We start from the raw sequence: 26,917 nt of genomic DNA on the forward strand, positions 1-26,917 counted from the left end.
GTGCTTGTGTGTAATGCATGTTGCTAATTAGTCCAAGGCTAATGGAGTGAAACCAAAGTTTCACAAGCCTGGCACACTCAGACTTTTCAAATTAGGCTTCTTCCTTCTCCTACTTAAATCCTATTTGCTGCAAACAGTCGTAGACCTTGTTCATACCCACCTATGAGTATGAAATATATGTGCACACATTTGGTTTTTTAATTGAAAGCACAGCCTGGATTATCAGCAGATCGGGGTGCAGCTCCCCATGATCAGCTATTCCATACATTCATAGGAATCAGCATGGCTGGCTAGCCCCAGCTAATAACTGCTGGAAGGAAAACCCTTGCTCTGTTGAAGTCAATAACAAAATTCCCTTTGACTTGCTGTAATTAGGTTTTTGCACAAAAAGGCACCGGAGGACACAGGTTTCTGTTGAGGTTTTTCTAAGTGCAAGTCACCAATTTCCAGCATTCCAAGCTCTGAAAGAAAAATGATAAAAAAGAAAAATGCAGTGAATGTCAGAGAATAAAGTGTTCTGCTTAATTATGTAATTGTGACTAGTCTGAATTAAGTATAAAGCTTGTTAATAGAGTGCCAAGAATGCTGTTTGATGTAATGTTGAGAGTCCCAGGACACTGCTTTTATTTGCTTTAGTAGCATATCTGTACAGTGCATATCTTCCACTTAAAAGATCAAGCACAGAGTAAATAATTAAGAAATAATGATGGCCCTGTTAGAAACAGGTGATTGTCATCACTTCTGTAATATATGCCAAAATATGGTCATCTTGGACCAATCATAGAATCACAGAATTAAGGTTGGAACAGACCTCTAAGATCATTAGTTACAACTGTCAGCCCAGCACGACCACCATGTTCACCACTAAACCGTGTCCTCAAGTGCCATATCCACACATTTTTTGAACACTTCCAGGGATGGAAAATGTCTCTCCTTACTCAATAGTAAAAACAGGTTTTCCTTTATTTCAATCAATATACAAGAGGATTTTTCCTCTTACCATAGGACATCAAGCAGTGTTGAATATGTCTTACAATGGTGAATTTTTAAAAACTCGTGTTTTAAGGGACTAATGCTGCCAGACAAAGTTTATTGAAACTTAAAGAATTCTATTTTTTCAACCAGATCATAACTTTCATAATTTTCATTGAATATTTTTATTCTAAAGCTTTGGTTGATAAATCTATGGTATAAATATTTTGGTATAAATCTATCCCTTCTTTTATTAGTTTTCAGTTAGTGGTATTGTGGCTTTTTCTTTTCCTGTCTTGTTTTCCTAACCAGGATTGCACACTTACCAGGTTTGGGACAGCCACAGAAAATCAACCAAATGCATTTTTCTCAGTAATCTCTCTTCTCCCTTTGCTGTCTGTAGCAGGCAGATGTGATCTCCACTGGATTTCACCACATAAAACAGAAAAAAGCCCCATACTGCTCACAAAAACGTGCTCCATGAACACCAAGAAGCAGTTCAGCCATTTCTTCCTAAATGTTAGATGGTTTCTGAGACTCTTTCAGGCTTTCTATTGATTTTACATGGAACTAGGTCAGAGCTGCTTTTAATTGAACAAGCTGGCTGCTGCAACTCTCACTTAACTGTAAAAAAGGGGTATTAAAAATTGATATGCAAAGCAAACTTCTGCTTAATTAGCAAGCGGATGAAGTCAGAATAGGCAAACCACTATAGTTAATAAAAATGAGGATATGGGTTTCACTGACAGTATGATATGCTCTTTGTTTTTTGGTTTTTGTTTTTTTTTTTTAAACACTAAGCATCATCCATGTTTCTTGCATGTGGTTTTAATAGCTGGTTATTTTTCTTTGGGAGAGGTTGGGATAAATTTACTACTGTGCAAATCAGACAACGCACCACACATCAGGAAGTCCATTAAGAGGCGGCTCTAATTCTTAAATGTGTAATAAAGGTAAATAAAAAGCCCTGGGGTGCAGAAAGAAGAAACTCTGCAATTCTCTGAAAGGCTCAGTAGGAAAGGCTCTACATGCAGTGCCTGTGGAAGTGCTCAGTCAGACGGGCACAGGCTGCCGTGGTGCCAGCAGTGGCAGAAGGGACACTGGTGGGGCTGTGCCTGCGGCACGTCTCAGGTTGCTCTGACCATCAAACACACGTGCTGGCTGCAGTCTAATCCTGCATCTGCACCCGTCCAGGTGTGCACTTGGGGTGCTCTGTGCTCCTGCTCCCTCAGCCAGGGCCACGCCCACCTTGCGGCCGGACGAGGTGAGGTCTGATATGTCGAGGCTGGAGGAGATCGGGAGCTCTGGCTCACATCTAACCCCATCCCAAATGACTTTGCTTTGCACCTGAATGGGAATACTGAATTTTAGACCATTTGCTTCCCCCAGTATGTGAATTCCGCCTAGAGTGATATATTATTTATTTAGGTTTATAACAAACACAAAGAAAAAAAAAGAATAAATAATGTATGGATTAGCTTATACATTTCAGCTCACAGCTGAGAGAGATGGCAGAGAGCAATCCTCGATTTAAGTTCCTTAAGACAATTGCTTTCTTTCTTTCCCCAAAACCCCAAGCAGTAATAAAGGTTCTGCTATTTATCACTTAGCATGGCACTAAGAAGCCACCTGGACCTGAAATTAATTTGTGTTTAAGAGCAGAGTGGCAGACTGGCCACAGAGTTATACTCATTTGAATGATAGCTTTTTAGGTAAGATGTTTCTGTAGCTGTAATTTCAGTTTTCTTGGGTCCAAGTTACAACGGGCTCCATTTTTTTCTCACTTCCCTGAGCACTTCTAGGTTTTCTAGTGCCACAGCTCATGTGCCAGCCTTACCTAGTGCACAGCTATTAGGAGACCTTTCCTAGAGGGGAGATTGTACATGCCAGTTACTTGTAAAATATGTACTTTATAAGAGATTTTAACCATCTTATACTTTAAATGGAAAAGTCTGAGATTCAGGTGAAATAAATAAGAAAAATGCATATCTTTAAATATTGAAATACAATGACAGCTGGAAGTGCTTGAAACATTTGAGTGCCTTTATGGCAGTTTAACCAACTGTGTCCATAAATATTTAAAGCAGTGAATTATTTCTTGAAATTTACATTTTTATGTACCATTTTGGTGGAAGAAGTATTGAACAATAAAGATGCTTTCCATAATAATTTCAGCTTTTCAAAAAGTAGCGCTTGACAGTGAAAAGACTTTCTGGTGGCCACCATAAGATTCAGTGAGCTCCCAGCATAATTTCTTAACTCCAAAGGAAGGTTTTTAACAGTACAAGATAACCTAGATCCAACCTTTGTTTCTGCACTTCCCAAATAAACAAAAAAGAGTTGTGCAGCAGCTACTGTTACCTTTCAGCCGTGTGTGTGCATACATAGATGTGTCTGACTGATAAGAGTTCCTGTTTTCAGTATGGGATCAATAGGGATAAAGTGGCCATTTAAATCCTGCTGTAGCTTTTATAAAGGGTTACTCTGTGTAAAATATCCTGGTTTACTTTTCAGTGGATGGTAAGATCCCCACCCCACAGGTAACCACAGCCAGCAGCTACAGGCATCTTCTGCTCTCTGCCAATGCCTTGTGCCAGGCTGCAGGAGCCAAAACATGGAGCAGGGAATGTGCTCTTATGAGACAATAATTTGTGCCACTGAGCTTTCTCTGTGGAGCTACATTTGCAGCAGGGAGTAGTTGACAAGATAAAAACATCCAAGTGGCTGGGACAGTCAACAAATATGCCAGTGATGGGCTGAGACCTGGAGAAGGAGCATTCTGCATTTCTGGAGCTGTCCTGGGCACACTGGAACTGAAGTGCTCTTTCAGTCAACCGAGAAGTTAGCAGAGTGATTTTTAATGTTTGTTTTTAAATTGAGTTTGATTCCCATTGTCATTTATTAAAGAAGCTGAAATTATTCTAAAATCCTCCCCAAAATATTTGAGTAAAATTGAGGCAATAATTTTCTTTTTCATTTTTTCTGTATTCACAAGTGAGCTGGAAATTAATATTACAGAAAACTACATAAAACACTGACATGTTGTTTTCTGTGTATCAGTGTTACTGATAGTGATCACCAAATAATAATGATTCAGGCTCTGTGATGGGTTACATGACATTATAATCTGATTCAATCTGCTTTTCATTTTTAGGATATATTACTTTTCAGATAAACTGTGAACTGAAAATCCCCAAGAAAGGATAGTGGAATGTAAATTTACAAAGTCTAGACAGCCAGCTGAAAACTGATTTTCTACACCTTATAAAGAACTAGACTATAAACCAAATCTTTATTTAGTCTGAATATTTCCACAGTTTCCAGCTGGTTGCAGAGAACTGCTGTGCTTTGATTCGGCTGACAATAAAACTGAGAATGCATAAATCATTTTTATCAGGCAACAAGTACAAATGTTTCTCTGTTAAGTAAACTGAAGTAGATAAATCCTTAGCTCCACACTCAGCCAGAGCATTTCCACTGTGACAAGGGCTGACTGCATGTGTGTGAAATTTCAAGGGGTGGTGTTCAAGTAGTGTCAATGAGGCACACACAGAGAAGGTTTTCACTAAGGTAATCACAGCATTTCCACGAGCAGCTGGATGACATAGTAAATTAACTCTATTGAATGCTGCATTAATTTGGTTGGGCACTTGCAGGGTCCAATTCTGACTTTTTGAAAACACATCCTAGTCTTTTGGCTTTCTCTTCATTTTGCTGTAAAGAATAAACTGCAATCTAGACACCATCCTGTACTAGTGGGAAAAAGGACTGCGTGCATTTCCAAAGAATTTTGAAACTTTGTTTGTATCTTTTCCCAGATAAGTAGTATCTTAAAGAAGTGAATGTTATTGGTGTGAAGAAAAAAATCACATATGATTGCATGCATCTGTTATGTGAAAAAGTACATCAGTATTTTTGATAGCTCCATGCTGTCAACCGAAACAGTTCAAATCCTGGTAATAATTTGGGCTCTCCCTCTCTTTGCACAGCTCTTTGTATTAGCAGGTCTCTCTGTGCAGTCACAGACAGATCTGTGTCACAGACATCTCATAGCAAAGGTCCCTGAAAGGCAGATGTCATGTTATATTGATACAGACTGTTATTCAACCTTGTACCCTGCTGGGGTTACCAGCTAGAAAAAACAAACACTTTGGATTTTCATTGCAGTGTCTTTTTGCATACACTAAAGTAGGTAAGTGACCTAGAAGTTCATGGAAGAGGTTTGAGTTTTGAAGGTCTTTGTCACATAAAATGTCACTGAATCCTATTTATGACTTCCAGCCCGGGGTTGTTTGATCATTTTCTCATGGAGTGTTACTACTTGAAGGCTGTGGTAAGATATCCTTAACATTAAATTTTGCTATTAACCAATAGTAATTCACAAAATAAACTAATGATTACATCTTGTACTGCATATCCAGTTAGATATTTTTGCATATTTCCTGTATGATGTTTCATTGAGGAAACCCCAGGCTGTCTGTGTTGTTACTCATCAAGTTCATCTGCAGATGGGAATGTCAAAGAACCCAAAACAACGTGAGATTTTGTCACTGTTGTGCATAGGTGGGGTCTCTACCTACCACAGATGTCTGACAGTGCACCTTCCACTGTTCGCTGTTCTGCTGGTGACAGTCTGTGGGGTATTGAGCCACAAGCAAATCAAAGGGATTTGTATCATCTGAGTGATGACCCTGTTGAACAGTCCCAGTTCCTGGCCATGAGAGGATGTGGCTGCTCAGACTGTCAGTCCTGCTCAGCCAGGCCCCCACCGTCCAGCATGGGTCCCTCAGGGAGCTGCTGTCACCTCCAGCCTCTGAATGGCTCCTCATGTTTTCTCTGTGCTTGGCTCTCTCAAACCTTCTAAAGTCCCTTGAAGCCACTAAAAGTTTTTGAGATAGAGCTCAAGGGAAGATTTTTATCTCTATCTTAAACCTGTGTGACTAGAACTGAGAGTAACATGTAAGCATCTCTTTGGATTTGAGACATAAAATTCCAAACTGAGAACTGAATTTTTTTCAAAAGGAGGTAAGCAGCAGTTTGAATAACTGATCAGCACTGTAATTAGCTCTTACAACTAAAGAGCAAACTTCTTCTGTATCTAGTTTTCCATGTGAATTTTTCACAGCTACAGATGGAAAAGAGAAGGAATGAATTCTTTCTCCATGCATTGCTCAACCTGCAAGAAAAGAAATTAGGGTCTTGAGGAAAGAACAGAAAATCATCAGCCATGAAGAAAGCAGACATCTCTGCTTCACTTGAAAAAATCATTCAACTGTGTTTTGAATGGCTCCTCTTTTCATTGACTTGTGGTGTTGCAAGCAGAAAGTAATTTTCTGACTCCAAGGATTTTCCAGCCAAGTGCAATTTCATTCCCTGCGTTATGGTACTGGGCACACCCAAAATGGATTTGTGCTCTTTTGTTTTGTGGATTGTGTGCTTTTATTAGAGCTTATGAGAACTACAGGTATGTTGCTTGCACAATATTGCCTTAGGAGAGAGCTTCCGTAGAAAGTGCCTGAAGAAGAACTTGCTCCCAATGAAATGACAGCTGAAAAGATTTCAAGTATTTCTATAAATTCTTAATAAACTACAATTTGGTAGGAAACTATTTTCAAAATTATTTTCCTGGCATATAAAAATTGTAACAGAAAAGTTACATTTTATCCATCTGCTGCATGGTGTATGGTTTTAATAATTAAAAAAGTGTATTGAAACCTATGTAAACTACAGGGTTTTGGCCTAGATGGTAAAACCATGCTATAAATTGCTCTTAAAGGATTTGTGATTGATATGTATGGAGTATTTTTCAAAAGATTATTGCATGATGTGGATGATTAGCAGTCACTCTATAACAAAATGTGCACTTGTGTATTTTATAGAACCACTAGATGAGCTGAAGATCAGAAGTCACAGCACTGAACCACTACCAAAGCTGGAAAACAAAGAGAGAGGACATCATGGAACAGCTTCCTCTAGGGAGCCAGGGAAAGCTCAGGAATGGGATGGAACGCCAGGCCCCCCTGTGGTGTCCAGCAGGCTGGGGAGATCCTCTGTCAGCCCAACCATGCTGGCTGGAGGCAACAGCTCAGGTATGTCAAGTTGCAGAGCAGGGAAGATCTAATGAATCTCCTGTGAGATGAAGAATCTCTAAAGATACACAGATGTGGGTAAGCATCCAGATTCTTGGAAGATGTTAGACTTCCAAATACCTTCTAGAATTGTCCCTGCCCATTGACTGCTGCACTGATAGGCCTTGTGCTGTCTGCTTATGCTCTGTGCTGGAACAGCTGGGAAGGTGGCACGGAGTAGGAGTATGTAAACATGCTGGTCATCTGCCTTAAAAGAAGTAAAGAATTCCACCTGACATTGAAAAGGGACGCTGTGGCAAAGAGACCCCCAGGATGGCACCTCAGAAAGAAGTTCATAAATTCAGATATCACATAAAGTAACAGAAATACACTGTGCAAGAGCAAGGCTGCCTTACTGAGGGGCACAGTGACAGGACACAGGCAGCCTTTGCTTTTTGCTTGTACAGAAATTTCTAGAAAAGTGACTATGAATTTCAGAAGTCTCAGATTCACACCTGTTCATTTTACTAATCAAAAATGTTTACATATTAAATAGTAAATTGCCATAAACCATGGCATGATAATGCAGTCTTGTTTATAAATTGACTAAGACAAACAGAACTAATAAATGAATAGACATCCATAAAGAGATATCTATGGCCCTTGCATGAATACTGTATGGGTACTTTTGAGATTTGACAGCTCTCATAAAAGAGTAACTTCATTGCATATTATTTGGACTATGAAAAATACCCCCTGTAAGGACAGTTGCCATATCTAGTACTGAAGCCTCATGGTCAACGTTCAGTAAGAGCATGAACGAGCAACTCAGACAAGAAATCATTCCTGCATGAGAGATCTTCTGGGCAGTGAGTGCCAGCAATGGCTACTTAAACTGCTGAGCAAGCAGAGATGCTCACGCCTCACCCAGAACATCGCTGTGTGATAATGGGACTCACATTGTCCCTGAATTGCTGAAAATGACACCTGAAACTCAGTGTATAAGTTGACGAGTCTGCTGATGTGACATGTCATTTGCAGCAATCATGTAGTCCAGCTTTTCTTGCTACAGACCCCCCAAACAGTCCTTCTTGGTGCAGTGAATTTTCTGCAAATCTTATGACTCTAGCACAGGTTTTTTGTGTGTTACTGCCATTTGCTTACTTGTCTGTTCTCACAAAGCTGCCTGGAAGGTGGGAATTTTCCAGATTAGCTCATAGCTTTTGGTAAAAATTCTGCTCCCAGTGTATTAGAGCATCATCTGTGCTAATGCAGGTAAAAGGATGGGTTTAAAGCTACCACATCAAAGTATTGGGACATCCGATAATTAGACCAAAGGTATGTATGTATGTCTTCAATTCTGCAAGATGACACTATGGAGCAGAGTAGTAAAGAAGTTAAAATTAAAGAGTAAGCTCTTAGCAAAATATAAAACTGCTGTCCAATGTTTCTGCAGCAGTTTTATTTCAAAGAGTTGGTTGATCTCCAAAAGCAGACAAAACATGTTGGCCTCAATCTCCATTTGGCATCAGCAAACTGTAATAGTTGTTGAATCATGCCTTGATTTAGTTAACTGTGACTTTGCCTTACATTGCTAGGACTGTCAAAGAAAAATTTTATTTTCTTGGCTGAATTTTGACTCCTTTCTATGATTAAAATCTGAGAGCTGATTATGACTTTTCTTTCCCTGCAGATTTACGATATTTTATTTGATGAATACTGGCTCTCATCTGCCCTGAATATTTTTTCGCCTGTCTCTTGCTGTTGCCTGAGCAACATGTTTTACCTTTACTCGGTGAGGCACTGCATTGAGAATGCTGTACACAGTTCACCTCAATGAACTTGTACATGAACTGTAACAGCTCGTTCTCTGCAATTAAATTAGAACTGTAACAGAATGCAAGAAGAGAGATTTAATACTTTCGTATGAATACAAATGGTTTCTGGAGTCAAGGAGATAAAGTAATTCTGTGCTAGTAATCAGAACTTAGATTTACCACAGGACCAAATAAAATCAAGGCAGTCCCCAGTACGGTTGTCGCTGCTGTTGCTCTCTCTTTGCAACATTGTAGATAACAGAAAAAAAGGCTACTTTTTTTTGTGCAGACATGTCCTTGAAACACCACAGTTTGGTACCTGCCTCCTATTTCACACTGGTACAGGCATTTATTAGGGCAACATTGGAATAAATTTTTAAAAAAGGGGTTGAATTGCTATGCTGTAAAAGAGAAAGGGTGTAAACGGACTTCCCACGTGTGCTCATCAGGCAGCTGTGCTCCAGCGCAGATGAGCTGGGAATTGGGATGGCCTGAGCAAAATCCTGAGTGAGAATACTGATTTTTGGTGGGTTCTCCCCAACTCTGAAATTGCTAGTAAGAGGGAGAATGAGCCATCTCCAAACAGAATCTTGAACTTTCTGTCCATTTTGTTCCAAGAGACTGGACTGTCAGCTGCACACAGCTATCACTGTCTCTAATGCCTGATTGCTCTGTGACAGAATTTGTAAAGGGCACTTTCTGTTTCTTGGCATCCTATAATTTCTTATGGGGCATGGTGACTTTTAGGAAAGTCAGTGCAATTGTAGTGAACAGCCAAACACAATCTGTAACACAGAATCTGTATAACTTCACTCCAGGAGACTCGAAGAGTATTTTCTGGAATGTTGCTGATTTTTTCCTAACTGCAACGAAGAAGCATTTTGCATTGCCACCTGCTGCTGAAGACAGGCACTGCCCTGCCTTTAAAAATCTCAGATGCTCTATTGTGTCCTGGTTTTGAATCACCACCAGCTTGTCACTCAGCCAGCCATAAGTATTCCATCTGAAAATGTTGTATATAAGCAGGAAGGGAGTAAATGTTCACCCTTCACTGGAATTACTGGCCATCGTTGTTGATTTCTAAAAGTAATGATTATTTTAAGTTCATCTCTTTGGGAATAGGGCAAAGCCTGGGAAGCCCAGAGTGCAAGGTGTATCCATTGGTGTAAGAAGGGAATAGCAGCAAAATATGAGTTCATGCCAGCCAGGTCTGCTTCACACAAAGACAACTCAGTACTCCTACCAACCTGCATTTTCTCCTCACAGGCAGTATCACTGTACTCCTAAATCCGCAAGGATTCTCCAAATGAAGGCAACTTAATGCTGGGGTTTTATGTAACTGCCCAGTGAGGCCCAGACCTTGCCCGCACTGGTCATTCATATTTTCTGCACACAAGCTCTTCCTAAGCAGTATCTGTCACCTAAAATAAAATGAGCAGTACTGGGATCTGCACATCGAGGGCATCCTGCCAATGCTCATAGTCCTGGTGTGTGACCTCCTGGATGTGGGATCACACAGATTTTGACTGGAGTAAAAATATTGCCTGGGTGTAAGAAAAACACACACAAAAAACCTGAACAAAGATACATAACATTTACTTGTATTTCAAAGATGCCAGGAAACACCAAACAGACACAGCCAAATCCTATGACAAAAGCTTTACAAAGAAAATAAACACTCATATTTCAGGACACAAAGTATATTCCACTAACAGCTTTTCCCTTTGGGCAAAGTATCCCTAAACCTAAATAGAGGGTTCCTTTCAGATGTGGTTTTACTCACTACCTGACTTGATTTTGAGATTTGCTAAACTTCTGACCTTTGATACCTGGTAACGCTGAGTTCCGCAGGTTCAGTGCTCCCTTTGTGAAAACTGTTCAGTTTGACGTGCTGCTGTGATATTTTAGTACTAATTGGCTTCTGCCAATAGTAAAGTACTAAATACTTTTTTTTTAGGTAATGGAATACTATGTAGTTTATCCCATCTTAATGCTGCATAATTTCAAGTTATATTTCAGCTTACTCATCTCTTTTTAGCCCAGTATGAACATACTTGGTGTGATGTATTTTTCCAGCATGCATGCTTTCTTTTTCTTCTTTTTCTTCTATTTTTTTCTTTTTTTATGTGATTGCTCTCAGCCTGTCACATTGCCTTGTTTAATTCAAAATGCATTTCTTGGCAGCTGTAGAAAATAAGCAATATTTCTCTTTTTATGTGCAAAGAAGAGACTGTGACAGGATAAGAAGCTTCTCCAATGTAAGTGACAGCCAGAGTATTTTTTTGAATTAAGATTAGGATAGGCAGAATGAAGGCTTCCTTGGATGAATAAAGAACTCTTCCCATTAAGATCCAAAAATAAAAATCATGAAGAATTGTTGTACTTTTGGAGAATATAGTAAGCCATAGAACATTGGTATAAAACTGATTGAAAATATTTCCATAAAATCTTGTGGCATTTCAGCACTGTGCTTTATTGAGGAAAATCCTACAACATCCCATGTCCCAAATGCAATCAGCCAAGCCTCCACATCTTTAGTCATGATGGCAGCCCTTGCAGTTTTGGAAAATAAGCTATTTATATGAGTTCTTAGACACATAATTAAATACCCAACTTCAAGGAAATCCTATTTGTGTTTGGAAAGCCTGTATTTCTGTGTTGCACAGTCTCTCCTAAAATTCTTATCCTTAATGCTGCCCTTTGGGTCTATATGCTTGCTTGCGTCCATGTGTAATGCTCCTGGTACTGTCAGGGCTGAGTTTAAACCTGAGAGTGCAGTGGTGCTCGGCCCATTGCAGATGATTTTGCATGTGGGTTTGCTTGGTGTGAGGGGCCTGTGGTCGCACTCCACTGTCCGAGTGTTGTGGCCACTGTGGGTGCCATAAGAGGGGACTGAGGCCCAGTGGCCCACCATCCCCTCCTAGCACTACACTGCACCTGGCTCCCAGAGACCAGCAGCACGTTTTTCATATCATGTTACAGTGTTAGAGATGTGACATTTGAAGCTGTGCAAAATAATACCACTAAAATTCTAAATACAACAATTGAATCTTACGAAAATTCTTGTGCATAACATTTCACAGCTTTCTGGCTGCCCCCAAGAATCTGCTGAATTCAAACCTCATGCTGCCCATTGATTGCAAGGGGCATTTCTAATGGCTGCTTACATGTCCTGCATCCTCTGGCCTACAGAACCTTCTCTATGTGCTTATCCAGATGGCTGATAGAATTCAGCTCCACACCATGAATTACTGTCACTAAGGGGACTTCTCAAGAAGTCCAAGACTACTCATTTTGGATGTTAATACTGAGCTGTCTCAATATCATCCTCAAGAGAGAAACATGAATTTATAAACACTAGAAACCATCCCTGATATTTGCTAGCAGTAGTTCTTCCTTTGAGATTCTCGGCATTAAATAGGAAAACACAGACAGCCCCAGTACAGTGAATAAGCTGACCACAGCTGAAAAATAACATGCTGCAGAATACAAAGCAGTGAGATGGGCAGCACTTAAACAGCAGACCATTTATGTACTATTTTTCCCCCACAGTGGTGTGCAGTGTGAAGCTGTTACTCAGACCACTCATTACAGTAGAATACAGTATTTATTTGGTCTAAAAATATTGCCACTGAGACACAAAAGCTAGATGGAGCCATGTCTGAAGCACCTTTTGGTGAGGATCACCATGGAAATCACAAGTTTCCTCAATACTGTACCATATATTACAGGGAGATAAAGGAACTAATACTTCATCCACATGTGATAGGTTTTATTTCTTTGATGCCAGATGAAAGGAGTCTCTTTGGCAAGGAAATGGTAATCTCTTGTTGTTGCACATAGATCCAAATTGGAAATTATGACACTTCTTTCAGCTTTCCTAAAGCAAAGAAAATAATTCAGAAGCATAATCAGACAGTGTCTTGGAGGTTTTTATGTGCTGAGTGTCTCATTCTGCTTGTCGCAGCAGAAACAGAATCTCTACTTAGCAGTAGAGAAAAAAAACTGAAAAAACCCAATTCTTGTCCTTTCTGAAACCCCAGCAAAATTCCAGGAGATGAGAGATGAGATATAATAATGAGATCTATTATTATATCTATATTACTGAAAGGAACAGTCAGAAATCTGGCACACAGACAGTGTGAAATCAGAACAAAAACAAATCTAATCAACCTTCAGAATAACTGCCCGAGTCCAAAAAAAACAAACCAGTGGACTATGTACAAAAGCAAGATTATGGAGGAGGCCAGTCTGCTCCTTTCTGTGTGCCTATGGCTGTGTTGACTTGTGGTGTGTTTACAGGCTGACTAGGAGAGAGAGAATTGAATAATGCATTTGGCGAACAGCATAAATATTTTTGCTGCTCAGCCAGCTGGATGTTAACTAACCTATTAATATTTAGTTGATGAATATTCACCCATACAGATGCTTTCATTGGTCTAAGTGCTCCAGCATAAGTGGATAGCTCTTCTCCATGCCCTATTGAATTCTGAAATATCTGAAGAAAATAAGCATTTAAGGTGACAATGAGAAAGCATCAGTGAGAGTGGAAGAATCCATTTCAGCATGTTGCTGGTATGTGGAGTAATGTGCCAGCTGTCCTCAAGTTTCCAGCGTGTGCCAAGCGACTTTAAGGACATGCTGGTGATGGACATCTTCCTTTCAAGCTGTGGCCCAACCAGTGGCTAGTGGTGATACTAGAGATCCACGTAAGAAATAGAGAAATCAGTGTAAAACAAACACAGACAAAGCAGCTATGGAAATGAGGCATGAGAAAATAAATTTCAGACAGACACAGGCAAAAGACGTGCTTCAGAGGCAAACTTGCTAAATCACGACTGCACAAGGCATGGGTCCTTCCTTTCTTCTTGAAAACACAGAATTGAATAGGAGGAATTCTCAAACCTTATCTAAAAAGAATTCTAAAATTCTTTAAATTGTAATGAAACATGATATTATAATTACTTGTTATTCATGGTAAAGCAGCACTGTCAATGCTAAAAAGTGAGACTCTGCCATTGTATCAAGTCTGCCTGGTGCGTGCAAATGTTCTCAGTGTTTGCCCACTAAATAGAAAAAGCAGATGCAGGGTTGAGAAGAAGGTTTATGAAACATGAGGAGAATGAACACATTGATCTGAGCTGAGTCATAGGCTGAGGTGTTCCCTCAGCCATATAAAGGAAATGTAAGGACGAAAAAATTTCTTGGGGAGGAACAGGCAGAAAAAGACAGTTTCAAGAAAAGACAGTTTCCTCCAGACCAGCTGAACACTGGGGTAGCACATGGGTGTCAGCATGGCTTAGATATAAAAACCCTTTGTCCAGGCTTCCTGAGCTGCATGGTCACCTCGTGTCAGTGTGTACAATAGTAACCTCTGCTGGAAATCAATGGGGAGCCTTCTCAGAAATGACTCCATATAAAACAGCAGAAGGACAATCAAATAACTGTGTCATTTCTGTGCAGTTCTTCTCTAAAATGGAGCTTTCTCTCAAGGCAAACTTTGCTTCTGTTATCATCTTGATTCTGGGCAACTGACTTTGCTACTGCTGATGTTTTGATTTATCTCTTTTCTTCCTACTTTATGTCTCTCAGTTCATTGCCACTGACATGAGATTCCCGAGTATTTTTGGTGTCATTCCAAATCCCCAAGTGTGACAGTATCCTCACCACTTTTATATACTGCCTCCTTCATTTTCTGGAATTTCATGCTTTCCTTCAGCACAGTCAGCCTTTGGGCTGCCATGTCCCTCAGCTCTGGGATGGAGAGATGAAACCAGAAGCCTCTGTAACTCCCTTAATCACTGCTGTATTACATGAGGAGCAGAAAAAGTGCTGGGGAGCAGGGGAGGGGGGAACAAGAATGCTTCTTTTGTATTCTGTCTGCTGTTTTATGCTCTATACTTCAGAGATGCCAGAGCAAAGAGGCCAGGACATGGCACGAGTCCTGCCTGAATCCCGCTTCTGATCTCAGCTTCTGCTCATAATTCAACCAAATGTCCAAGACCTTAACTCGTTACCGAGGCTGGAGTCTCCATTCCGAGGAAATCCTGGGTCCCCAGTGTTTCAGCTTGCTGCAGCAGTGCCCTCCTCCCGTTCACTGGTGTTTCTGCTCTCTTCCTTTGCAGAGTCTAAAGCAAGTTGCCGGTTAGGCCGGTCCGCATCCACGTCAGGAGTGCCTCCTCCGTCTGTGGCGCCGCTCAGGCAGCCCAGTGACCTCCAGCCGAGCCAGGTACCATCGTTAGCCAATCGGGAATGACTCCATGTGCTGCAACTTGCCAAATGTTCTCACCTCTCTGTCTGTCATTTGTTACAGTAAATGATTTTTTTGGTTTATGTCTTTATTTTCTGTGCGTGTGCGTGCATCTGTGTGTGCACATCTCTCATTGGCAATGAAATTCCGCTAGCCACAGCCAGCAGAATTTTCTTTGCTCTTAATTCCTTGTATCTTTTTCTGTCTTCATTCTGTAATATAAATGTAGTAAAACTTTACTGTATGAACTGGCTGGGTTTTTTATTTTTTCATGTTTTCTGTACTTTTTTACTGTCTTAAAATTTATCAAACTTTGATAAATTTCATCTATGTTTTTATGTAAATTTCTTTTAAATGTCTTGTCTAGAGCACTTACACCAATGTTTGTCAATGACTTGTACATACTTGACTTCTGCCCAGTTGTACTTTAATATTTGTGCCAGTCTCACATTTGGTTGGAGCTTAATGCATGATTGTATTACACTGTGATTTATCACTGTCCTGAAAACTGCTCTTACAGCAAGTGATTTTGTTTAGTTGAGGCAGCTAGACTCTCTTCAGCTGTAGACAATGTAATGCTTACAGGACTATTAAATAGTCCACTGTAGTTATATTTACTGTATATTGTTAGGAATAAAAAAGAACAAATCAAAGGGGCAACATCTCCTTTTATCTTAAACAGAGGTACTTTTTTTGTCCTCATCAGAAACAAAACTGCTACACAGGAAGAAATGAAAGGGTTTGGGTTTGGCAAATTTCTCCGATAGAGAAAAAATGGAAAAGAAATAAAGACATGGGAAACCTATACTTACCTTTATTTTATATGCTAATACTGATATTGTACCATTTTGTTGCACAGACCTGTATTATTAGTTTGACAGAACTAGCTGAGAGTAGCAATTGAAAGAAGAGGTTTTGCTTAAACATCATGTGAATGGCTTCTGTCAAAGCACTGTGGCACTGCATCACTGGTGCGTACGTGTGGTATGTATGTGCACAAGGAGACAGGAGCACAGATGTATTTATGTGCACATGCATACATGTATGCACACCCAGGCACCCTTATTTTGATGGAGAATTTTTGACTGGCTTTCAAGGAGTTAGTCCCCAAAATCCTATTGAATGTCACTGAGGTTTGAGTGGAAATCTCCCTGAGGACTGCTTTGCAATAATCACATATTTGTGTTTGTATCTTGGTGAGTTGCTCCAATAATATCTTGACCAAAGCAAAGACCACAAGAGTAAGGTTGATTTACTCACTCCAGACAGTCAGAAACTTGTTAGAAAGGTTATATTTAGATAGCCTAGTCTGTACAGGTTACAATTCTGTAACCTGTATGAACTGATTGATTGTATTACTTCTGAGTGCTGCCAGACACAAAGCCTGAGAGAACCCTGCACATTTCTAAAGCATATTTTACATAAGCAGGTCAAATCCATAATGGAGATTCAAAATGACGGCCCATTTAAATAACACATCAAGTGTTCCTTCATCTAAGGAAGAAATTAGGGTAATTGTACTTTCAAAGGTCTTCAGTGTCCCAGTGTTCCTGTAGTATATATTTTTGATTAAATGGGTCTTACAGCACACATGATGCTTTGCTGTTTACTCAGTGACAAAGGCACCTTGGGTGTTTTGAAGGGATTTTAGCCTGTCAGTTTATACTAAAAACTAAACAATAAGCCTCAAAAGCAGAAGCTGATGTGATAGAAGAGATAATGAGCCTCTTAGAAGCTGCGGCCAGGGTTCACTGAAACTGTGGAGGGAAAAATCCACCTCGATTCATACAGAAGAAAGGAACAAAGATGATAAGAGGAATTTTCAAGTGACTGTGGGAGGGCGATCTTGTTAATTGAATAATGTATGCTATGGTCGTGACTTCATGAAAAACAAGATAAACTAGTGCAAGCTTTCTCTCCTTAAGTCTTCCCTTCCAGCTGACAATTTCTTACTGTCCATCTATTATGTTGCCACTTACTATGTTAACATAATTTTTAAAGGTGTGGATTTGACCCTGATTTCAGAGGAATGACAAAAGTCTTATCTCCATGACAGATACAAACATTGATTGTTCTTTCAACACCTATTCTATCTTAATGTGCAAATAATGGATGGCAGGTGAAATGTGTTTCCAACAACTGGGCTGTTAGCCCATTCACAATCTGCCAGATTGTGGCATACAGAGTATCTATTTTTGTGTGCTGTGGCTATTGATTGTATTGATACTGCTTTCCTTAACAACATCATAATGAGCAGTTAGACTTTCCAAAAGATTAAGAAGACATATTGTGTTATCCAACTCTTTGTTGATCAGATGGGCACAGCTAGCATTCAAACAGGAATATAAGATCTGGGAAAGGACAGATTACTGTTATTTGGTTTTCTCAAATCTTCATGGATCCCAGACTGATGGTTTTCAAAATGTTGAATTTGGAAAAAAAAGACAAATTTGCAACTGAGTTCTCAAAACCCGTCATTTTTAATACAGTTGTTCAAAGAAGTGGTGACTATGCTTGGTAATTGAATATAGATCTGATCTAAGGAAACCTATATAACAGTTCCAATCATATATTAGATAATTATGTAACTATTGTCATTTAACTCCCCTATGCCTTATTTTCTTATTTCTTGTTTGCTTATTGATGTAGGAATTGTGAGGATTAATCAGTTAGTATTCACAGAATATATTTATGGTATATTGGTGGTAAGCAGTAGAGGGATCACTTAAAAATAAGAAGAAAGGGCTTATAAGCAGAGATTAATTATGTGGCTGGTCTCTGATGGAGAACACTAAAAACTCTGTAGTGTAGTGGCAGGCAGCATTTAACCAACATGCTGGGCCAGATTGAAAGCCTCCCTTCTGTCCTTAGTTCTGGGAAATGATGAGGGCATTTGGAAAGAGCTGATTGCAGGAAGTAACCTCGGATGAAGTTATGAATTGTCTCAATTTAAACTGAAAGATAAACATAGGTTTATCCTGGAACTGAAGTTACTGATTGTGAAAGGACAAAGTTTAAGAAATTAAGGAAGTATCAGTGGAACTGATAATAATGGCAGAAGGGGGGACTTGGAACTATAATAATGGCAGAAGCATAGAATAATTTCCAGCTACAAAAGTGGCACATATATGTATTTTCTAAATGCATCTCTAAATAAAAATATCCTACAGCGATGGGTGAAAGTAGCAGAGAAGTACTCCAGATATGATGTATTGTCTTGTAAAGAAAGGAAAGAAGGAAATATTAAATATGCAGAAGCAGTCTATCCTCATGTGCCAAAAGACAAACCAGTAGGGAAGATGATCAGCCTGTCTGAACAGAGTTTTAGCTGGAACTCAGGAAAAAAGAGAGTTTATGAAAGTTGGAAGAAGGCACAGGCAACTAGGAGGACAAGGGTGTCATGAGGTTATGGACGGAGAAAATTAGAAGGGCCGAATCCCAGCTAGCACTTAATCTGTCTACTGCCATAAAAGATGATAAAAAATGTTTCTGTAAATACATTAACAGCAAAAGGAAGTCTGAGGAGAATCTCCATCCTTATTTTGAATGGTGGAGGAAACATAATGACAAAAGATGAGGAAAAGGCTGAGGTACTTAATGCCTTCTTTGCCTCAGTGTTCAATAATAAGACCAGTTGTTCTCCAGGTACCAGCCCCCTGAGCTGGAAGACAGACATGTGGAGCAGAATGAAGCCCCCATAATCCAAGGGGAAATGGTCAGTGACCTGCTCTAACACTTAGACACGCACAGTAGGATATCATGTGTTTAAATTAGGAAAAATGCCTTCACAGAAAGGGTTGTCAAGCAACAGAACAGGCTGCCCAGGGGAGTGGATGAGTCTATCCTACCATCCCTGGAGGTATTTAAGCCGTGTAGATGTGGCACCTGGGGACATCGTTTAGTAGTGGGCTTCTCACTGCTGGGTTAAAGGCATTTTTCAACCTAAGTGATTCTCATTCTATAAAGGTACTCCAGTGTTCGCAAAAAGCTTACAGGGAATGGAGAAATATTATAGAAAGTAAAGCAAGTTATATCTTAGAGAAAAGAAGTATGTGAATAATATTAGAAGTAGTAAAAGTCCGTCTGTATTTGGCCTTTATATGGAAATGAAAACAAGTCTTTTGTAGCCATCTAAATGGACAGAGAACAGGAGCATTTAACCATTTTATGAAGTTTATGAAGTACAATAAATGTGGTCCACAGATGCCCCAGTAAATAACTCCTCACCCAGTTTGCTGGAGCCTCCGTGCTGGCACCTGAAACTTCTGTAGCAGGCATGGTCAAGGGTTTCACCCTGCAGTGGGTGAATGCTCAATCCTGCCAGGGGACACCCACAGGGAACTAAACTGTTCACTTGTGTAAAGCAAGAAGGATTTGGAGGGCACAGGTATCACTGCTAAGCAGTGATGTTTCCCTGCCATGCTATCGTTCTCCACATCTTCACCTCAGGGTAACAAAGGATTACATTCCATCGATGAGCTCAGATATCCTTGTGACACACAGGGTATGTGTGCACTGAGCATGTCTGTCACAAAAGAAGAAAACGTTTCAAGCAGACTGTGGAAGTCCCTCTGCTGGAGAGCAGAGCAGCTTGCATCCAGAGTTTTAATGCACATAAAATCCTCTCTGTATCATTGCCATGCCTCTCTGAAATAGTCTCCAGCCAGCAAAACCCCACTGATTTCCATTATAAGAAAAAAAGAGATCATATAAACATCTTGGGATTTTTTTCTGGGAATGAGCTTTGCAAAGTGAGGTTTGTTTTCATTAATTTGTAGACAGTGATTGGACAATCCCATGTACTAAGCTGCATAGCAGCACAGTAGTGCATGTTTTTAAGATCCGTGGTCAGAAGAAAAACACACTCTTCGAAAACAAAACTACTGATAGCTTGAGTTGTGTTTCAGCTTTCCTGCAAAGCAGAGCATATTTTCAGACAGATTTCCACAAAACTGTGTTCCTTATCTGCAAGTGTACAGCCTCTCTTCATGCTGCCTGTTAGTTTCTTGCTTTTCAGTGGCCAGACAGCACTGTCCCTTCCTGTACCCACCTCAAGGTATGTTATCTTAATTCTGAGGGTTTGTATGCCTCTTAAGGTTTGGTGTCTTCTTGTGGGGAGGACCAGGCAGTGATATCTAGCTCCAATTTAAGCAAGGATAGAAGATTTAAACTTTACAGAGACGATCAAAGTAAAATCCAGAAGCCATGCTGAGATTAGAAGGAATAACTCAGAGGAGGCAATGAAGATACATGGACAGCTAAAAATTAAGGATTCTCAACATGCATTGAAGGAATTAAGAAAAAGCTAGAAAATATATCAGCATTAACACTGAAAATTTTTGTGGCTTATTTTAGAAAAGTTGCAGCTCAGTTCATTACTTGCCTGGTATCTGCCTGAGCCCTCTGCAAGCTGAGGCAGCATTTTACTTTCCCCAGATGACCACACTGGTAAACACGACACAGAAGACACAGGATGGACAAACTAGCCATTACCCTCCAAAATTCAGGACAGCTCTTACTTATTTTATGATTTGTATGAATATAACATGGCAAAGGGGAAGGGCCTCCCAAGAGTGGACTTGACCATTGTCTTTCATCAAATTAAGTGAATCTATCAATAGTTTATTTGAGAATGTGTCTTTGATAGGCAAGACTTTTAGATACAAGTTGGCTCCTTAAATTCATATCTAGGTAGATAAATAATAAAAGACTTGTAAAAGAACCAAGTGCCGGGGGAGACTGGTGTCTGGGGCTGGCAGGCCGAGGGAGCTGCAGTACACACATGGAAACCCAAGGTTCAGAATGGTGGGAAGCACATACCAGGAGTTGTCCAGCACAGTTTTCGAATGTAGCAATGTAGGTAGGGAAGTAAGAAGCTGATTTTCTTCTTTGAATACACAGCTGGGAGAGTTTGTCTTTGTGTTCATGTCTCGTTGGCCTGGGACAGTGTTAGTACACACTGGGGTGTGTCAGCGAGGACAGGAGTAAAGCCCCTTGGGATTGCTTGGGTCCGTGCCAGAGGTGGTCTGGGTGAAAATGCACTTTAGCAACTGTTCAAAATGGACAGTTTGGCTAATCCGACGGGATTAGGAAAAGCTTTATTTACCCCAGAGCCGGGGAGGCAAAGTAGGGTGCTGCTGGAGGTTTGCCCGCTGTCCCACTGAGGGCAGGTGGGCTCAGCACACCCCATTTGGCCAGCACATCCCTCATCCCACATCCTGCACCCTGTATCCCACACCCACATCCTGCATCTGCAGGGGAAGCGGAGGCTTTGCTGGAGCCACCCCACCCTGCTCCTGCCCTGCCCCGGAGTGAGGGAGGGAAGGAGAGAAGGAGGGGGCTTGCTCCAGCCTCAGCTGTTAAATCCCACTCTTCCACACAACAGCTTAGATAATGTTTTGTTTAAGACTCAGTATTTAGGTGCTAACTGAAATGCAATCAAAATGCACACATTATATTGTGAAAAAAAAAAAATTCTAGCACTAAAACTGATATGAGACCTTCAGGGCAAGTATTATTTAATTTTGTAATCCAGCTGAAAAATCCCAAACAACTATTGTTCCATTTTAAAACAAAATCGTTTGGAAGGGAAGTACCACAAAGAAGATGAGACATTTATTTAGCTGCTTTTCACATGCATCAGTAGAGCAATACCTTGCGGTTTAAGTGCAGTATAAGCTCATTGTAAAAAATTTACAAAACTTTAGAGGAATAATTTGCAATTGAATTTTGACAAGTACTGAGTACTCTTCAGCAGCACAGCTACATATTTGTCTCATGCCTAAATTCACCCTATATTGGGTCAATTAAATATCACAAGCCCAGCTTGTAATGTCTCTAGCTTTAGTTGTGAATACAAAACATACTATAGTCTTTGTATGCTTTGTAAGCATTGTGGTCACCCTGTAATTAATGATTGCAGGGGAGTGTAAATTGTTCCCATTATGGCTATAATTATTTTTGAAGGCACCTAGACAAAGTACTTCCCCAATGAATTGACATTATCATGCTTTAGTCAGCAAATGTGCATCTGAAAGTGAATACTCTGTGAGCATAAACAAAGCATCTGTGCTCTGTTATTCTCAGCTTAAAGTTGCCATTTTCCCCAGCAGTAGTGTACAAGAGTTCAAAGAGTCAGCAAACACCCTGCAGTTGTGGGGCACAGTAGCAGAGCTGGGTTCCTGATTCTGCAGTTAATGAATTCTGCTGCTGAGAAATGAGCACATATAAATCAAGATCCAGTGTTCCATATCTGATCACAGCAGTCTTGTTTTTAACTTCCATTGTATGAAAGAAATACAGTCATTGCAGGTAGATGGAGAACTCTGTGGACTGACCTAGTCCTTCACCCAGTTTGAATACTAGGGAAATGGTAGTAAAAATAAAAAGTGTGCTAGTAAGAGAATTTGTGTGCTACACAGCACAGACCCATGTCAGTACTCAGTACTGTCAACCTGTGTTACCTGCACTCCCTGATGAATCTCAACCTAGCATCAGACTCTGGTGATTCTGCTATTTTGGCTCTTATAGTGCACAAGGATTTGCAATGAAAGAACCAACTTCTGTCATCCTTGCCCTCTGGACTAAAGGGAAGAACAATCCCTGTGGGCTGCTGGTTAAAGATCTCAGGGGACATGCAGTCCCAGATTTCTATTCAAAGGGAATATCTAACTACTGTGCTAATTGCCACTCTTATAATTTTCTCTGTCCCTCTTTTCTCCTCTAATTTTCTGAAGTTATGAAAGTCTAGTGTGTATTTTGGACATAGAATAGCGAAACATACAAAACAATTCATGGGACAGTGGCAATTGTTTTCCTCCCCCTGTGTGAAAATGCCAAGTGTTCCTCTTGAGCCAGTGCAATGCCTCTGAGATGTCTGTCTCCGTGTTCCTGGAGCCAAGGTTATGGTTGCTCCTTTTTGATACTTGATTTTTTTCTTTATCCAAAATGTATGTCCACAGTGTGGGAACAGTCCAGTGCTGCTCGCTCTGTAATCAGAGCCCCATGGGGCTTTGGTCTGGACTTTCTATACACTATTTCTTACTTTGGATGGCAGCTTCTATTTTTGCCTGAGAAGATATTTACTTAAAGGAAGTTAATTACTCCTTATGTTTAGCCATCACATTTAATAAGTCTTGGGATAGTCACTGGATCCAAAAGCTTCTTAATGTTGGCCACTAGGATCTACCACAATATTGATTGTGGTGGTGTCCAAGAGTCGTAGTTCTGTGTTGGTAGACAATATACATGGGACAAAGGCTGTTCCTGCCCCAAGGATTCCTAAGTTCAGTGTAGTAGATAAGGAAGTAAGAGGGTGCAGGTGGGAGTAGACTGGTAAGTGTGTGACTGTCAGGAATTGCTTAAGGTTTGGTTTTTGTGAAATTAGAAGGTGCAAAACTATTCTGAGTGTGATCTACTGTATCTGTGACAATGATTTTACAGTTTTATGAGTCACTGACACAATGAAATGCATTTGAATGTCTAAAAGTGGAAAAACAGGTGTATTTTACTTGGAACACTTTACAAATTATGTCTCTCTCTCAAACGGCCCTCTCATGGAGAAGTATTTAGTGTCTGTGTAGGCAAAGGAAAAGGAATGTAGGCATAGGCCGAATCTTGTGGATGCTAGTTTTGCAAATGGCTGGGAGAAAGGAAGCCCTCTGGGTCCTACCTGGGAGGATGGACAGCCATGGAAGAAACCACAGTGGGGTGCAGAGAGAAGCCCCTGGCACAGGCACTTCACTGATGGGAGACAGGGGCCAATTTTACCTTGATACGATGTCTGGAATTGACCAGTGTGTGGCCTGAGCATGTTTAGAAACCTGAATCATCCAGAGCCATAGGATTTTACTTTCTTTTTCAGACTGAATGTACATAAGAGTCAGGGATGAGTCACCCTGAGTGCCACCACCTCGAAAGAAGTGCCGGGGCGTGAGGCATGAGCTGTGTCTGCAGCATCACACAGCCTTCAGGGGTCTTTGCACTGTTAAGAATCCGAGAGAGTTTGGATTTACATGATTTGTGCCTTTCTAAGGTGCAGCAGAGCCCTGTGCCCACGAGAGGGAGCGGTTGGATTACTTTCCACAGTTCAGGGTTTTCCCTGCAAAGACAAATCTCTTGCACACAGGAAGGCAAAATTCTGCCGTCGACAGTCCAGCCAAATATGCTGTCAACATTTTAGATGAGAGCAACAACAAGAATGTTAATGCTTTGGGGAAGGCTCCACATTGCATTGTGTTGAGTTTCAGCTTGAATCTGGTCTTACATAATCAGTGCATGAGTCCAGAGCAGTGCAAATGGTTTCTAAATATACAAATTGCAAATAGAGAATGCTTATTAAAAAAATTAAATTAAAAAAAGAAAAATTAAAAGAAAATGCAGACCTTGAAGTAGATGGAATTGCCACATCCATCATCCCTCCCCTCCAAGGCGTGCCTGACTGATTGGCACGAGAAGCAAATGTGTCAAAGCGGTCTTTTGCTGGCAGACAAGCCTGCTGTTGCTGTCCCAACATCTTTTCTTCATCATTCAGCTGGGTTGGCCATGCAGCAGAAGCAGGCCAGTGCATTGCTTTTCCAGGACTCTGGTTTAAGTGTGGCCCCACACTGCCAAAGCAGCCTCTGTCCCACAGCATGGGGTACAGCAGGCACAGGTGGATCTGAGCATGCACTGCTGTCATGATAGGTCCCAAGGCCCAACATGGCTTTAGTGACTCTCCCTCTCCATACAGGTCATAGCACGGGGTTTAGGCACAAAACAGATGTGTCGGGGGAGGCAGCAATGGGTGAGAGCAGATCAGCTGTAGAAGAATTAATGCCACAGCAAGAGGGTATCAGACGTGGGAACAGAGTGACCGATCTGAACACCACACCTAGAGTTTATCATCCTGCCTCTCCCTCGCATGCCAGCGTGGCTGCCACTATTTCAGCTGTGATGGAAGAGAGGAGGAGAAAGAGTATCCCATTCCTTTACCCTGATATCTTATTCTTGCATGAACTTTGTAAGTTTGTCAGCAGAGAACAGAAAAAGGTGAGCTCCGTGACAGAAACTGTTGAAACCTTTCAAATACAATGATATTCTGACAAAGAATGGAATACTACGGTATTTATGAGGTTTTCACTTCACGCTCAAATTTTTTTACAGTCCCTTCCTCGTTGTTTCTCAGATTGGGAGTTACAGTTTCTTGGACATTCACAGGACAGACATGAGAAGATCTCACGTGTGTGGTCAGAGGTTTCAGGGGGTTGCTATGTTGTGCCTGGTTTTGATAGAATTGAGATGGTGTGTTTCAACACTTTGAAAAACAGCTCAAAAGAGAGGTTTATGGGGACAGATGCTGCAGCCAATGCAGCACAATGTGGGTGGTTGTTCCCTGGAAGTTGAGGTACTCTCCAGAGCCCCTGGAAGTTGGTGACAACTGTGTGTCTCTGGAGCCTGAGTGCTTGAATGTGGAGCAACAGCCAAGCATGGCCTCTGCACCCAGACCTTTCTTTAGAGACTCAGTCTTGACCACAGGTGTGCAGAGTAGGATTCACAGGAACTAGTAATGAATATTTCCAATAAAACACTTACACAGATCAATGACATGGAGAGATAACAGCCTTGAAAGTCTTGTGTGACCATTGAGCAGCTGTGTCTGAGCAGTGATTCTTGCAGCTCCCTGAATCAGTGAGACCACTGTCTGTACTGCCTACTAAAGAAACTATAAATTATCTGTAAGTTCTTCATCTCATTTTTAGCTGCTCTTACAGCACTGTACGTGGTTCTACTAAAAATAGGTAACAACTAATGCTAAATAAATGGATAATGTCATTTGTGTGAAATAATTTCAGTCCAAACATCAATAAGTTGACTCTACAATAATTTAATTTGATAGCATTGGTAGCATTCCTTCCTCTTCAGGGAATGTCTCTTTAAGGCATATGTAATAAATTTACTTATTCTCTTCTAAAACTTGTAAATTCACTTCAAAACTGGTTCTGAGACTTTTGTATGCAAACAATTAGTTTTGCCACAGTCCCAGAACAATAGCACTTGCTAAGTTTATTTCAAATGGTCTTGCAAACACTCTTGAAGACATTGTGCCTTGGTTAAAAATTTATTTAAAAAAAACCCCCAGAAGCATGCAATTTCCTTTTCCCCCATCCCTTTTTCTGTGTGTATTTATGTTTAACTCAGGGCAAGAATTTTATATTATTCTTAAAGATAGAAATAAAAATGGCATGAATTCACAAAAGCATGGGTTTATATATAGGCATTCTCTGTAAATGAACCAAGCATTCTGTATCCTAGGTAGAACAACCTTATTTGTCTGCTCATATGCATTTCAGTTTCCTCCACACACTCCCACTTGTCCTCCTTTTTTGAGCTGAGTGTATTGTACCATGTTTCTGTTGGAACTGCGTGTGCCTGACGCATAAAACACAACACAGAGCAGCCGGGTTGTCCCCACCGTCTGCACTGAGTCACAACCATCCAGGCTTTGTTCTCATGGCTGTCACCTCCCCACCAGACTCTCTCGGTGTTTGTGTAGCCTTACACAGTATATTGCACTGACTGTACCTGTATAGTATCTTGTCTGTATACTGTATGCACATAAATATGTATATTCACTCATGTATGTATGTATAGGACGTTTCTATATCTCTGTATATGTATGTGTGTTTGTTCATAGTCTTTCACTAGAAATGTGTGGCTATTCATATACATTATGTGTATGTCAATTATAAAAAAAAGTATGAATGCCAGCACCCACTTTTGATAACCTACTTTTATTCTCATTTTGTCATGTTAAAACAATGAAAATAAAA

The 26,917-nt window shown here is 40.5% G+C and overlaps 1 protein-coding gene across 8 annotated transcripts in view; it reads left to right on the forward strand.

Annotated features, from left to right (window-relative positions):
* NYAP2 (neuronal tyrosine-phosphorylated phosphoinositide-3-kinase adaptor 2) overlaps positions 1-26,917 on the forward strand; it is a 136,858-nt gene that overhangs the window by 93,837 nt on the left and 16,104 nt on the right. For all 8 annotated transcript variants that reach the window (XM_042041987.1, XM_042041989.1, XM_042041983.1 and 5 more), the window contains 2 exons: positions 6,852-7,061; positions 14,983-15,086. In XM_042041987.1, the coding sequence (XP_041897921.1) occupies positions 6,852-7,061; positions 14,983-15,086 (314 nt within the window). The remainder of the gene's footprint in view (positions 1-6,851; positions 7,062-14,982; positions 15,087-26,917) is intronic.

The sequence above is a fragment of the Corvus kubaryi genome, unplaced genomic scaffold (genome assembly GCF_017639235.1).
Source record: "Corvus kubaryi isolate FWS band 111438036 unplaced genomic scaffold, C.kubaryi_AGA036_p1.0 37397, whole genome shotgun sequence".
NCBI lineage: Eukaryota > Metazoa > Chordata > Aves > Passeriformes > Corvidae > Corvus > Corvus kubaryi.